The 12,713-nt window shown below is 45.2% G+C and overlaps 1 protein-coding gene across 6 annotated transcripts in view; it reads left to right on the forward strand.

The window, feature by feature from the left end:
• The first annotated feature begins 1,058 nt into the window (after positions 1–1,058).
• Positions 1,059–12,713, forward strand: part of BCAS1 (brain enriched myelin associated protein 1) — a 101,035-nt gene continuing 89,380 nt past the window's right edge. For all 6 annotated transcript variants that reach the window (XM_060078131.1, XM_060078132.1, XM_060078134.1 and 3 more), the window contains exons 1-3: positions 1,059–1,130; positions 2,270–2,278; positions 3,996–4,056. In XM_060078131.1, the coding sequence (XP_059934114.1) occupies positions 1,059–1,130; positions 2,270–2,278; positions 3,996–4,056 (142 nt within the window). The remainder of the gene's footprint in view (positions 1,131–2,269; positions 2,279–3,995; positions 4,057–12,713) is intronic.

A 12,713-nucleotide genomic window follows, 5' to 3' on the forward strand; every position in this document is an offset into this window, starting at 1 on the left:
GTTAAATACTCTGTTTTGCTCTCCAAATCTAGATCAATCGTTACTTCATTCCAGAACCCTCCGATTCAGCGCTGCCACCTCTTGCCCTCTGCTGTGGCCCCCCTCTTGTTACCTTACAAATTTCCTTTTTATTCATAGCACTGAATCCTATGTGTTTTGATAACACATTAACATATATATTGCTTCTTAAGAGCCACACATTATTCTAAGCACTTTACAAGCATTAACTCATTGTGTCCTTGTAGCAGTCCTGTAAGGCACAGAGAGGCTAATCAACTCATCCAAGGACACACAGCAGTGAGGGGCAGGGAGAGGGTTCAAGCCCAGGTTGTCTTGCTCCCGGTCTGTGCTCATAACCACTGCACCATGCTGCCTTCAACTATCGAAAACGGCCTGATTTGTGGATTTATTGTCTATTTGTTTATTGTCTGTCCACCCAACAGATTTCAACTCCTTGAAGTCGGGGGCCTCATCCATTTAATTCACAGCTGTAACTCTAGTGTCTGGCACAGCGTAAGGTACAGAGCTGGCACTCACTATATATTTGTTGAATCAATAAATGAATGAAAATTTAGCTAAACAAACATATAATTACATGTAGTGCTAAGTGCTATGAAAAAAAAATGCCAGTTCTATGAAAGGTTTTAACAGGGGACTAAATTTAGTTTGAGGATCAGAGAACACTAAAAATTATAAGTATTATTTTAACTGTCCCAATTCTAAAATCTCCTTGATATAATAGTTGTGACTGGCTAAGAAAGAAGAAAATGTTATCTACACGGAATATCCTTTTTGAGATGATAATATTCTCCCAGCAATGAAATGCAATTGAAAACTGGGGCTGCATTTGACTTTTATTCTGTTGAATTTATGAGCCCCAAATCTCCCCTCATCCCCCAAAATAAACATAAGCAATTGGTCTACCTGGGGCTTGTGATAATATACCCACAGTAACTTGGCAGTCTCTGCACCTTAGTTTTATAGGCAGGAGTGAGACTTCTGCTGGTCTTGGGTTTTTATTTTTCTCTGTGTCTCTCTTTTTCTCTGTTGCAGGAACAATGGGTAACCAAATGAGTGTTCCCCAAAGAGTGGAGGACCAAGAGAATGACTCGGAAGCAGACACTCACAAGGTAGTGTGGTTATGGTCACTGGGTCATTAGCTACTAGTTGGGAGAGTCGGGATAACGGCAGAATAAACAGCCTGCCCAGGGCTCATCACAGAGGCGTGATTGCTGCTGCTGCTCCTCCCAGGGGTTGTTCAGTTGTATTCAAACCTCCAAACCCATCAAGGAGCTTGTTAAAAGTGCAGGCCCTTAGGCCCCGCCCAAGGCCTGCTGAGTTAGAAACTGCAGGGCTGGGAGCCTATGAAACCTGTCTCCATGGTGATTGAGTCCCATGGGGCCAATCTGATCTCTGTTCCCAAGTGGGTTTGGACCAGGGGTTCTCAACTGTGGGTGATTTTGCCTCCCCACCAGGGGACACTTGGCAGTGTCTGGAGATGTTTCTTGGTTGTCACAGCTCGGGTAGTGCTACTGGCATCTAGTGGGTACAGCCAGGGATGCTACTAGACACCCTGCAATGCACAAGACGGCCCCACAGCAGAGAATGATCCAGCCCAAAGTATCAGCAGTGCTGAGGATGAGAAACCCAGTTTTGGATCAGCAGTTTGCAGCTGTGGCTGGACATTAGAATCATCTGGGAAACTTAAAAATAAATTGTGAGGCTGGAATTGTACCCTAGACCAATGAAACCAGAATCTGTGTGTGGAAACCAGGGTGGCACCTGTATTTTCAAGGCTCCTCAACTGTTGCAGGTTCAGCCAATGTGTAGAACTTCTTGTTTGTGAATCCCTCCTTTAGCAGATTGCTCTGGAGGGCTGAGGCCAGGGACACCCAAATGCTTCTCCTTAGACCTTAGATCTACAAGCAGGCAGCAGAGAACCTAAATGTCTACCACCAGTGCTTCTGCAATCAATTCAGTTTAAGATTTAGAGCCCAGTTAGACATGGAAATCATTGTAGGAGGTGGTAATACCGACGAACTGATACTGATCACAGCATAGAGGGAATTCCTGCTCAGAATAGAAGGCTGGATTCAGAGAAGATTCTCACACCTGACCATGTATTAGAATCCCTGGGAAATGTTGAAAACGCCCGATGCCCAGCACCACCTGAGACCAACTAAAACACAACCTCCGGGTAGGGGCCCTGCCATCAGTAGTTTCCCAAGATCCCCAAATGATTCCAAGTCTGAGAGCCTCTGGCCTCCAGGACCAGGCAGTGACAAAAATGAGCAAAGCAGGAGGGTGAAGCCCACTTGCAGACAGCTAGTTCTGACCAACTTTACCCTCAGCATGTTCCCAGAGACTTATTTTTCATTTGAAGCTGGAAAAAGGTGTTAATGCAACCTCCTGATTTTTTAAATATTGGCAACTGATTCCAAAATACTTAAAAAAAAACAAACAAACTTCTGTGAGCCAAGTAAATCAAATTTGCACACCAAGTATTACCCCAGGGATGCCAGTTATGACCTCAGAGCCAAATGATCACATGAGTTTGATATTTCAGTTTTATGATTTCTTGGTAGGGTTAATGATAAATTCAAGAACACAGGCTTCTTTTATTTTTATTTATTTATTTTTGGCCACACCATGTGGCTTGGGGGATCTTAATTCCCCGACTAGGGATTGAACCTGGGCCCAGGCAGTGAAAGCACCGAGTCCTAACCACTGGACTGCCAGGGAGCTCCCAACACAGGCTTCTTTTAAGCAAAACTGTTACAAAAATATAAAGAAAGGAAACATCTTCCACATCTCCCCAGTAGTTTCCCATCATCAGGAGGTGAGTATTTAGTCTTTTAGTTTTTCTTTCTCTCTGTACTTATTAACATATATTATACTACTAATAGTATTAGCAAAATAAGACATGATATGCAGAGTACTTAGCATATAATCAATATTCAGTTAATGCCAATTATTAGAGGTATAATTTATTTTATTACTAAAATGACATATAACATACATTCTTTTTTTATATATAAATTTATTTTATTTATTTATTTATTTTTGGCTGCATTGGGTCTTCATTGCTGCATGCAGTCTTTCTCTAGTTGGGGGGAGCGGGGGCTACTCTTCATTGCGGTGCACGGGCTTCTCACTGCGGTGGCTTCTCTTGTTGCAGAGCATGGGCTCTAGGCGCACAGGCTCAGCAGTTGTGGCTCGCGGGCTCTAGAGCCCAGGCTCGGTAGTTGTGGCCCACAGGCTTAGTTGCTCCGCGGCATGTGGGATCTTCCCGGACCAGGGTTTGAACCCGTGCCCCATGCATTGGCAGGCGGATTCTTAACCACTGCACCACCAGGGAAGCCCTAACATGCATTCTTTTTTGCAAACTTTTTTTCTTTCCATGTGAGTGTATGTGCGTGTGTATAATATATATGTACATCTATGCATACATATATATGTATAATCTTTTTAAATGTCTACAATAAATAACAGAAGAGAAAAAAATTCAGGGCAGTGGTCTAAAATTGGAAGGGGGTTGTAACAGTGCAGTGGAAGGAGTGGGTATGGAGCAGAAAAATAGCAACAACAAACTTCCTGTATTTGACGAGAGGCCTGTGCTTGTGTGCAGGACCCTGGAGTGTGGTTAACCTCACAGCATGTTAAGTTCTTGTCCCCTCCCTGGTCAGACCAGCACCCCAGTTTGCCTGTGTGTCCTATCTGTACGAGGGTGTCTATCCTGCTTGTGCTTGTGGGGCTCATTGAAAGGAGGTAGAGACCATTCAAAGCTCTTATCAACACAGGAGTCCAGTCCTTGCAGCAGGTTATATAGTTTCTCTGAGGTGTGATAGAAAACGGGGTAGTTCCTAGAAATGCAGACTTAAATTTTGTGAGGCACCCTTATGGCCTTGAGGTCCTTCCTTGAGTTTTTCCGACTTTCCCCAAAGACTCGGCTAATACTGCCACATGTTCTGTTCCAGGTGGCATCTGGCGACGAGTGTGGTCAAAATGGGATGCCGGTGATGGTATCCACCCACTCCGTTCAACCCTACCATGAAGGTCAGTGTCATGTGGGGACTGCTCCTCCTGTGGGTTGGGGGGATGGTGAAGGGTCTGCTGACCCCTGTTGATGGTGAAACAAGATGGAAGAGTTGAAGCCACAGACTCACGTGGAAGACACTTGTATTAGTTCCTGGGGCTGCAAACACAGTGTCACTAATCAGGTGGCTTAAGCAACAGAAATGTATTGTCTCACCGTGTTTGGGCCAGAAGTTGGAAATCAAGGTGTGGGCAGGGTTGGCGCCTTCTGAGAGTTTGCGGAAGAACCTGTTTCCCTGCCTGTGCCCTGGCTCCTGGTGGCCTCAAGCGCTCCTTGGCTTCTACGTGGTGCTCTCCCTGTGTCTTCATAGCATCTTCCTTCTCCGCTCTGTGTCCAAACCTCCCCCTTTTATAAGGACACAGCCCCATGGGATTGGGCACACCCCCACTGGCCTCATCTTAACTTGGTCCTCTGTAAAGACTCTCTTTCCAAATGAGGTCATAGGAACTGGAGGCTAGGACTTCATCTTCTTGGCAATTCAACTCTTTTTTTTTTTTAAATTATTTATTTATTTATTTATTTTAATTTATTTTTGGCTGCATTGGGTCCTCGTTGCTGCACACGGGCTTTTCTCTAGTTGAGGCGAGCAGCGGCCACTCTTCGCAGTGGTGTGCAGCCCTCTCACCGCGGTGACCTCTCCCGTTGCAGAGCATGGGCTCTAGGCTCACGGGCCTCAGCAGTTGTGGCCCGTGGGCTCCAGAGCGCAGGCTCAGCAGTTGTGGCACACGGGCCCAGCTGCTCCATGGCATGTGGGGTCCTCCTGGACCAGGGCTCGAACCCGTGTCTCCTTTATTGGCAGGCAGATTCTCAACCACTGCACCACCAGGGAAGCCCCTCAGCAATTCAACTCTTAACAGTACTCATCTCTCTTGAGTATGTGTGACGCCTGGTAGAGGCCGAGGCTTTAACTCAGCAATGAGTTAAAAGCAATAGAGTAGAAACACTAAGAGGCTGGCCTCTTCAGAGTCTGATAGACCAAAGTGAAAATCCCTGCCCTGCAACTTACTAGCTGTGTGACCTGGAGCAAGTCGTTTGGCTTTCTAAGCCTCGGTTTTCTCATCTGTAAAGTGGGGATAAGAACACCTAGCTCACAGAATTGCTGAAAGCACTCAAGGAGATCATTCACCAAGCATTTTACATATTACCCAGCACTTAGGAATTCCAAAGGAACAAGTAAAATATAGAAGACAACAGAGGGCAGTATTAAAACTGGACAATGTACTTACCTATTTGATTTCATTCTGGAGTATAACGCTATAAATTCAAAGCATCAAAAATGACTGAGTTCTACTATGTGAGGAATATCTATAAATTATATGAGGCAGTATAGCCCAGTGGTCGAGGGTAAGAACTCTGGAATCAGACTGCTGGTTTTGCTGCCTACCAGCTGTGTGACCTTGAGCCAGTTAAATAACCTCTCTGAACCTCAGCCTCCTCGTCTGTGAAGTGGGATAATAACAGTACCTACAACATAGATATCAGCTATAATAAAAGTATATCTTTCAGTGCCTGGCACATAGTAAGTGCTATGTATGTATTAGCTATCATGATTATATGATGGTTATGGTTGCTGTCCTTTACATGTAAGTTTCTGGGCTTCAGCTTCATTTCCTGAACAATGAGATGAATCATAGCATTGGTTCCAGAGGCTTTAGAATTTCCTAGTGTAAGAAAAATACTGCTGTCTGTTTCCCCTCGCTATGCTCTGCTACCCACACCACATCTGACACCAGATGTGTGGGTTTTCCATACAAGTGATTCTGTGACACCAGCTGGGTGTCCCACAATTCAGTTCGGTTCTGACACCATCAACCCAGAGTTAGCAATAGCTCCCACAGTTTAAGGGCTCCCTCCCACAAGACTACCTCCCACTTAAGTTGCCAATGGCAAGTGGGGAGTCCCCAGGTTACCCGCAACTTCTGTTCCCACTTGGCTACAAATCAGAGGTTCTCACGACCTCCTCCTCAGATTCAGTCATTTGCTAGAATGGCTCACAGAACACAGGAAGACAATGTACTTATTAGATTACCAGTTCATTTTAAGAGGATACAACTCAGCAACAGCCAGATGGAAGAGATGCATAGGGGAAGGAATGGGGGAGGGGATCCTGGGGGCAGTGGATGGGGCAGTGGATCTTCCATGCCCTCTCTAGACAAGCCACACTCCCAGCACCTCCACGTGGTCACCAACCCAGAAGCTCTCTGAACCATGTTCTTTAGGGACATTTGTGGAGACTTTATTATGTAGGCATGCTTGATTAAATCATTGGCCATCGGCGGTGGAACTCAATATCCAGCTACTCTCCCCTCCCTGGAGATGGGGGGCGGTGAGGCTGAAAGTCCCAGCCCTCTAATCACATGACTTGTTCCCCTGGCAACCGGGGCCCCCATCCTTAGGGGCTTTTCCAAAGTCACCTCAATAACATAAACTCAGATGTGGTTAAAAGGGGCTGGCTTGTTATGAATGTTAAAAGTCTTCTTCATGGCTCTTAAAGTTAAGTTTTAGGAGCTCTGTGCCAGGAACAGAGATGAAGGCCAAATATAGATTTATTTTTTAATTTATTTTTATTTTTTGGCCATGCTGCACTGCTTGCGGGATCTTAGTTCCCCGACTAGGGATCAAACCCGTGCCCCCTGCAGTGGAAGCGTAGAGTCTTAACCACTGGACATCCAGGGAAGTCCTGTATTTCTTAATACATTATACCCCTAGGTTGCTTGTTAAAAACTTAGATGCCCAGGTCCCAGCCCATAGCCTCTGTCTAGAATACCCTAAGGTTGAGGCCTGGGGATCTGAACTGTTGAAAGCTTTCTAGAAGATTCTGACGCATAGCCAGGATTGGCAACCACAGGATGAGATCATGTCACAAGTCTCTTCCTGCCTTTCAACCCTGTGAGTCAAGCTTCTGCTTTGATGTGCACAAAATGGATTATATTGACAGCAGCGGCCTTTGATGAGAACAGTGTAAAGCTGGCTATTGAGATGCACAGACTTTGAAATGAGAATCATATTGTTTTTATAATTTGCAAACTGTAGGTGTTCTCAAAAAATTGAGAGGCACTGAGAATATAATATGCCCGACAGAAATGGTTTGCTTTTTTTTTTTTTTTTTGGCGGTACGCAGGCCTCTCACTGTTGTGGCCTCTCCCGTTGCGGAGCACAGGCTCCGGACGCGCAGGCTCAGCGGCCATGGCTCACGGGCCCAGCCGCTCTGCGGCATGCGGGATCTTCCCGGATGGGGGCACGAACCCGTGTCCCCTGCATCGGCAGGCAGACTCTCAACCACTGCGCCACCAGGGAAGCCCCAGAAATGGTTTTCTTTATCATCCTTTTCATTTGTATTATTACTGTTGTTGTTTTTATGCCCCTATTTAATATGGGGCACAAGGGCAAGGAGTGTGTAGGAAGGGCATGGGAACAAACTTGAAAATTGAGAAAGGCTTTCTCTCTCTCTCTGTCTCTCTCTCTCTCTGTCTCTCCTTCTCTTTCTCTGCCCCTCCCTCCCTTTTTTTTCTCCCTCCTTCGCTCCTTTCCTCCCTGCTCCCAACATTTATTTTTATATAAGAGGCAGTCTTCCTGGAAATAGGAAAATAAGTAACAGAAATATAGGGCAACAGTCTGGGACAGTGTATTGCTGTGTGGATACCTACACACAAGGGAAAAGAGAATCTGGTTTGAGTGAGTCGTAGGTTGGTTGCACGTAGCTCTCATACCCTGCAGCCTTGCATCAGCACCGGCTTGAGACTCTGTAAAGAGGTTAAGTTAATCCTCTGAAGTCAAAAACTCTGCCTGCATTCATTGACTGCATTCTCTGCAACTTGCTTTGGAATGATTATCTCTTTTAATGAGGAAGGCAGCTTATCATCCTCATGCTCTTTGCCCTAGGTTGTTATCATTTTCGATGCAGTTTTTAAAGGGGTATAAAAGTGGGATTCTGGGTGACTTTTTTTTGTCCTTTGGACAGAATTTTCTGACTGGGTGTTTTGATGCACGTTTGTGTTCATCTCTCTTGGTGTTTGCATATATGTATGCACACAGAGACAAGTCACCAGAAAAATAGCTAAGTGGGATGCTGGGTGACTGTGTTCCTTCCTTCCATCTATACTTTTTCCTATTACAATTAAAACTGTTCATTGCCATGCGGGAATGTTTCCTGTGAAGACTTATTGAGAAGCAGTGATGGCACAGTGGCTGAGCACACAGCCTAGGGAGTCAGGATCCTAAATTCAAGTTGTGGCTCTGCTGTGTGACCTTAGGCAAGTTGCTCAGCCTCTCTGTTCTCACATCTGTAAAATGGGAATCATAATAACAGTAGGCCAGAGCTTCGAAGATCACTGGGAGGCTTAAAGGAGTTGATACACCTACAATATTTGGAAGAGTGCCTGGCACGTGGTCAACATGTGAGGAAAGTTTATTTTTCTGTGTTGGATTTAATGTTAATAAAGGCTGTCATTACAGTTTGAAGTTAACTGTATTAGCTCTGTCTAGCACAGCACTTACAGATTTAAAATCTGACCTTAAAATTTTTTTTTCCTACATCCCTTATTCTTTTTCAATGTTCTACTTATTTGTCTTCCAAATAAGTAGGAAGAGAGAGAGCAATCAGGCAAAACACTTCTTTTAAACTGATTCATGAAATTACATTCTGTTTCCTCATAGATATAAATTTATTTCACACAGTATTTTTTCTTGGGAAGGGCAAGAGACCAGGGGATTTTTTTTTTTTGAGACCAGGGGATTTTGATATCAAACAAACATCAAGTAATACAGCTCATGTGGATGAGGGCTTTCTCTCCAAAGCTTAGCATTATAATTCATCTTCAATAACAATATCTTAGAAAATCAAAATGTCTCATTTTTATTGCCACATTATATTTCTAGCTTAATTTGCCAATTTCAGATGCCATTTGAAAGTCTGTGTCAGAGAAAGCTGGTAATGATGCCAAAGCCACGCACAATATGATTTACCTGCAGTGCCACAGAGAGCAACACATTGTCTTGCAACTTCGGGTTAGAGGCTAATGTGTTCGCTCTACCAAAATGTGATTGTTTAAATTCATATATTGGGTTTCTCCCTTTCTTTTTCCAGTACATGTTGATGTGAATTCCAAAGTATCTGGGGAAGTACTTCCAAAAGAGCAAAATGTCCATCAGTAGAGTGGTTGCATCAGTTAGGGCAGGCACACACAGTCCTCAGCAGAAATAGGAATGAGCTACCGCCAAATACAGCACCGTGAGGGACCTCAAAACTATCCTGCTAAGAAAAGGAGGCCAGATGTCCACATCTGAATCTCCGGAACCTGTGAATATGTTACCTGGCTTGTCAAAAGCAGGTTTTGCAGAGGTAATTCAATTAAGGATCTTGGGGCTTCCCTGGTGGCGCAGTGGTTGAGAGTCCGCCTGCCGATGCAGGGGACACGGGTTCGCGCCCCGGTCTGGGAGGATCCCACGTGCCGCGGAGCGGCTGGGCCCGTGAGCCATGGCCGCTGAGCCTGCGCGTGCGGAGTCTGTGCTCCGCAACGGGAGAGGCCACAACAGTGAGAGGCCCACGTACCGCAAAAAAAAAAAAAAAAAAGATTAAGGATCTTGAGATGGGGAGCTGATCCTGTATTATCCAGGCGGGCCTAATGTAACCACAGGGTCCTTATAAGAGGGGATGTTACCAGATTGGTCGTATGGATCACCACTTAGGCCCTAGCCAGGCCGAAGCCCCCTGCCGTGGTGGGGAAGGTGCTTTTTCTGTTCGGATTCACACAGCCAATGACAAAACTGACGCTGAGGCTGAAATAGCACAAGCTTTATTCAATGGCCAGAGAATGGAGAAGCGGGGACTTAGTTCGAAAATCAACTTCTCAACCCACCTTGGTCTGAGACACCGTATATATAGGAGGGTCGAGGCAAAAGGGAGGGAATTTAGTAAAGAGAGGGAGAAATGTTCATGACTTCTCCGAGAATAGGGGTGTGGTATGCTCAGTACTGGAACAACACCCCTTTTCAGTCCTTGTATGCCCTCCTCCGGCTGTTGCCATGGCAACTGTCAACAGTCACGGTGCTGGTGGGTGTTATTTAGCTGCTAATGTATTACAGTGAGCATATAATGCAGTTCACGGTCTGCTGGAGGTCGGGGCTTCTGCCATCTTGTCCCTTGTTGATTCGAACCAGTTCCAGTGGGCTCTTTTTTTTCTCTTCTGGTGGTCTCCTGTAGGATAAGGATAACGCTTCTCTGCAGCTTACATCCCCTCAAGCAAGGCGGAGGGTTAGAGCTCAAGGCTAACAGCCATGGTAACAGGAGGCAGGAGGGTCAGAGTCAGAGAAAGAGATATAATGATGGAGTGGATGTCACAGAGAGAGAGACTTCAAGATGCTCCATTGCTGGCCTTGAATATGGAGGAATGGGCCATGAGGCAAGGAATGTGGATTACCAAACCAAACTTGGGTCCACTCGCCCCATGCACAGCAAAGCCAATGTACTGACACTGGATTGTGGTGAAGGGAAGTACAGTGTTTATTGTAAGGCGCCCAGTGTGGAGAATGGGCAGCTTAGGCTCAAAAGACTTGAACTGTCCCCTGGCTTTTGGGGAAGGGTTTTTAAAAGCAAGCTGAGGGAGAGGGTTGCAGGCTGCCTGATCAGCTCGTGGACATTCTTCTGATTGGTTGGTGGTGAGGTTACTGGGAGGTATTTCAGAAATTTCAGTCATCAACTTTCTGGTTCTAACTGGTCTGGGGTCTCCGTGCTGGTGCTCATCATGTAGTTAACTTCCTCCACCTGTGGAGTTTTTAGTATCTGAAAAGCAACTCAAGGATATGGCTCAGGATATTATCTGTAGCCCTTGAAGAGGAACTAAAGGTCTTGACTTTGTTTTGTGGCTAAACTATTATTCTTTTGTCCTGCTTGACTGTTTTCCTTTGTTTCTGCATTTTCTCATTTCTGTGATTAAATTTGCTCTTGGGAACTTGGGGAAGGCCTAGGAGGCTAAAGGTTTTCTATAAACAAGAGGCGGGGGACACAGAGGTCTGTCCCCTAGAAGGTCCTGTAGGGTCCTGCTCGATTTCAGAGCAAGGAAGCAGCTTCTCCCCTCAAGCTTCCAGGAGTTGACCCATTTCTGATGTCTGACCTTTAGAACTGTAAGATATTTTGTGTTGTTTTCAGGCACAAAAATTATGGTAATTTGTTACAGCAGCAAAAGGAAACTAATATGAGCACACTGAAGCTTCGGAGGCTCACAGACCAGGTTGTGGCTCTGCCGCTCACTAGCTATGTAACCTTGGCAAGAAATGTGTACTCTCAGAGACTCATCTAGAAAATGGGAATAATAATAATATTAACTGTGTAGGGTGGCTCCAAGAACAGTGGCTGGCACAGGGTAAATGTGACGAAATAAAAAGACAGGGAAATCTACAAGCAGAGTCCACTGTCATGAGTGTCCCTTATCACTGGCCTTTCCCCTGTTGTATCACCTGCCCAGACTTCCCCACCTGTGTATTTATGCCTAAAACCTCACCAGTTTTTAGGGAAATAAAAATGCCTCATTTTTCTCCTTCTCTGATTCCTTTCTATCAAATTGATCACATTAGTTCCCCCTTTTAAAAAAATTGTTCAGTTCTCACTGCTGATGAACGGTAGAGACTAAGGCATGATTTATCTGCCAGAAAACGCCATTTTTCAGAAACAGAAGACCGTCTCTGTTTCACCTGGGTAAGAAGTTTCTAAAAAATTAATCTTTCCTTTTTTTGTTCCTAGTTGATTTTTTCTAAAAAGAATTGCCTGATTTTGCTTTTTTTAAAAAAAGAAGTGGAATCATTTCACTGGACTGAAAATCCTTACTTGAGTAAACAGTGCTCCTGCCAATGCTGTAACATAATGAATGAGAGGAAAAGAATATGCCAGTCATGATGCCTGGGCAAAGTGTGATGGGAGACCCAGTGCCAAAACTCATAGCTACCTGATAGAGAGAAAGACATGGGACCAGCCTCACTGGTTGGGAAGGGAGCAAACACACGTGTCCTCTTAGCATCCTCTATCTCCCCACAATTGGCTGGCTTTTTTAATGTTTCGGCCACTTGAGTAAAAATTCCTGAGAACAGAGTATTTCCTTTGTTGTTGCAATCATCCCAAAGTTAACACAGGCTCTGAGATACACAAAGGGCTTGGAAATGACTGATGAACAAATGAACGGTGGCACATCAGACCAGTGGCAGCAGAGCAAGAAAATGCGGCTGAAGAGAGAGTTGTAGATCCTGATGTATCTGCTGCAATAATACAGCCCTAAGTAAATAGCACTTTTAATTATAACAAGAAGTCTGGGGGTTGGCAGTTCCAAGCTTGGTGCAGCATCTTGACGGCATTATCAAGACGCCAAATAAGTGTGCCATTTATGTACTGTGGCTCACAAGATGCCACAGACCCACACATCACGTCCTCACATGACGGGACCCAAAAGCCAGAAGGGAAAAGCCACGATTTGCTACTCTTTTTTCTCCTTTTATTAGAAAAGAAAGGAAGGTCCTTCCTAGAAGCCCCTGCCTCAAGTACCGCATCCACTTACATCGCACTGGCCAGAATGAGGTCACATGACCACCGCTAGCTGCAGGGGATGCTGGGAAGTCAGGTACTTCTCTG

The sequence above is a fragment of the Mesoplodon densirostris genome, chromosome 16, assembly GCF_025265405.1.
Source record: "Mesoplodon densirostris isolate mMesDen1 chromosome 16, mMesDen1 primary haplotype, whole genome shotgun sequence".
Classification (NCBI taxonomy): domain Eukaryota; kingdom Metazoa; phylum Chordata; class Mammalia; order Artiodactyla; family Ziphiidae; genus Mesoplodon; species Mesoplodon densirostris.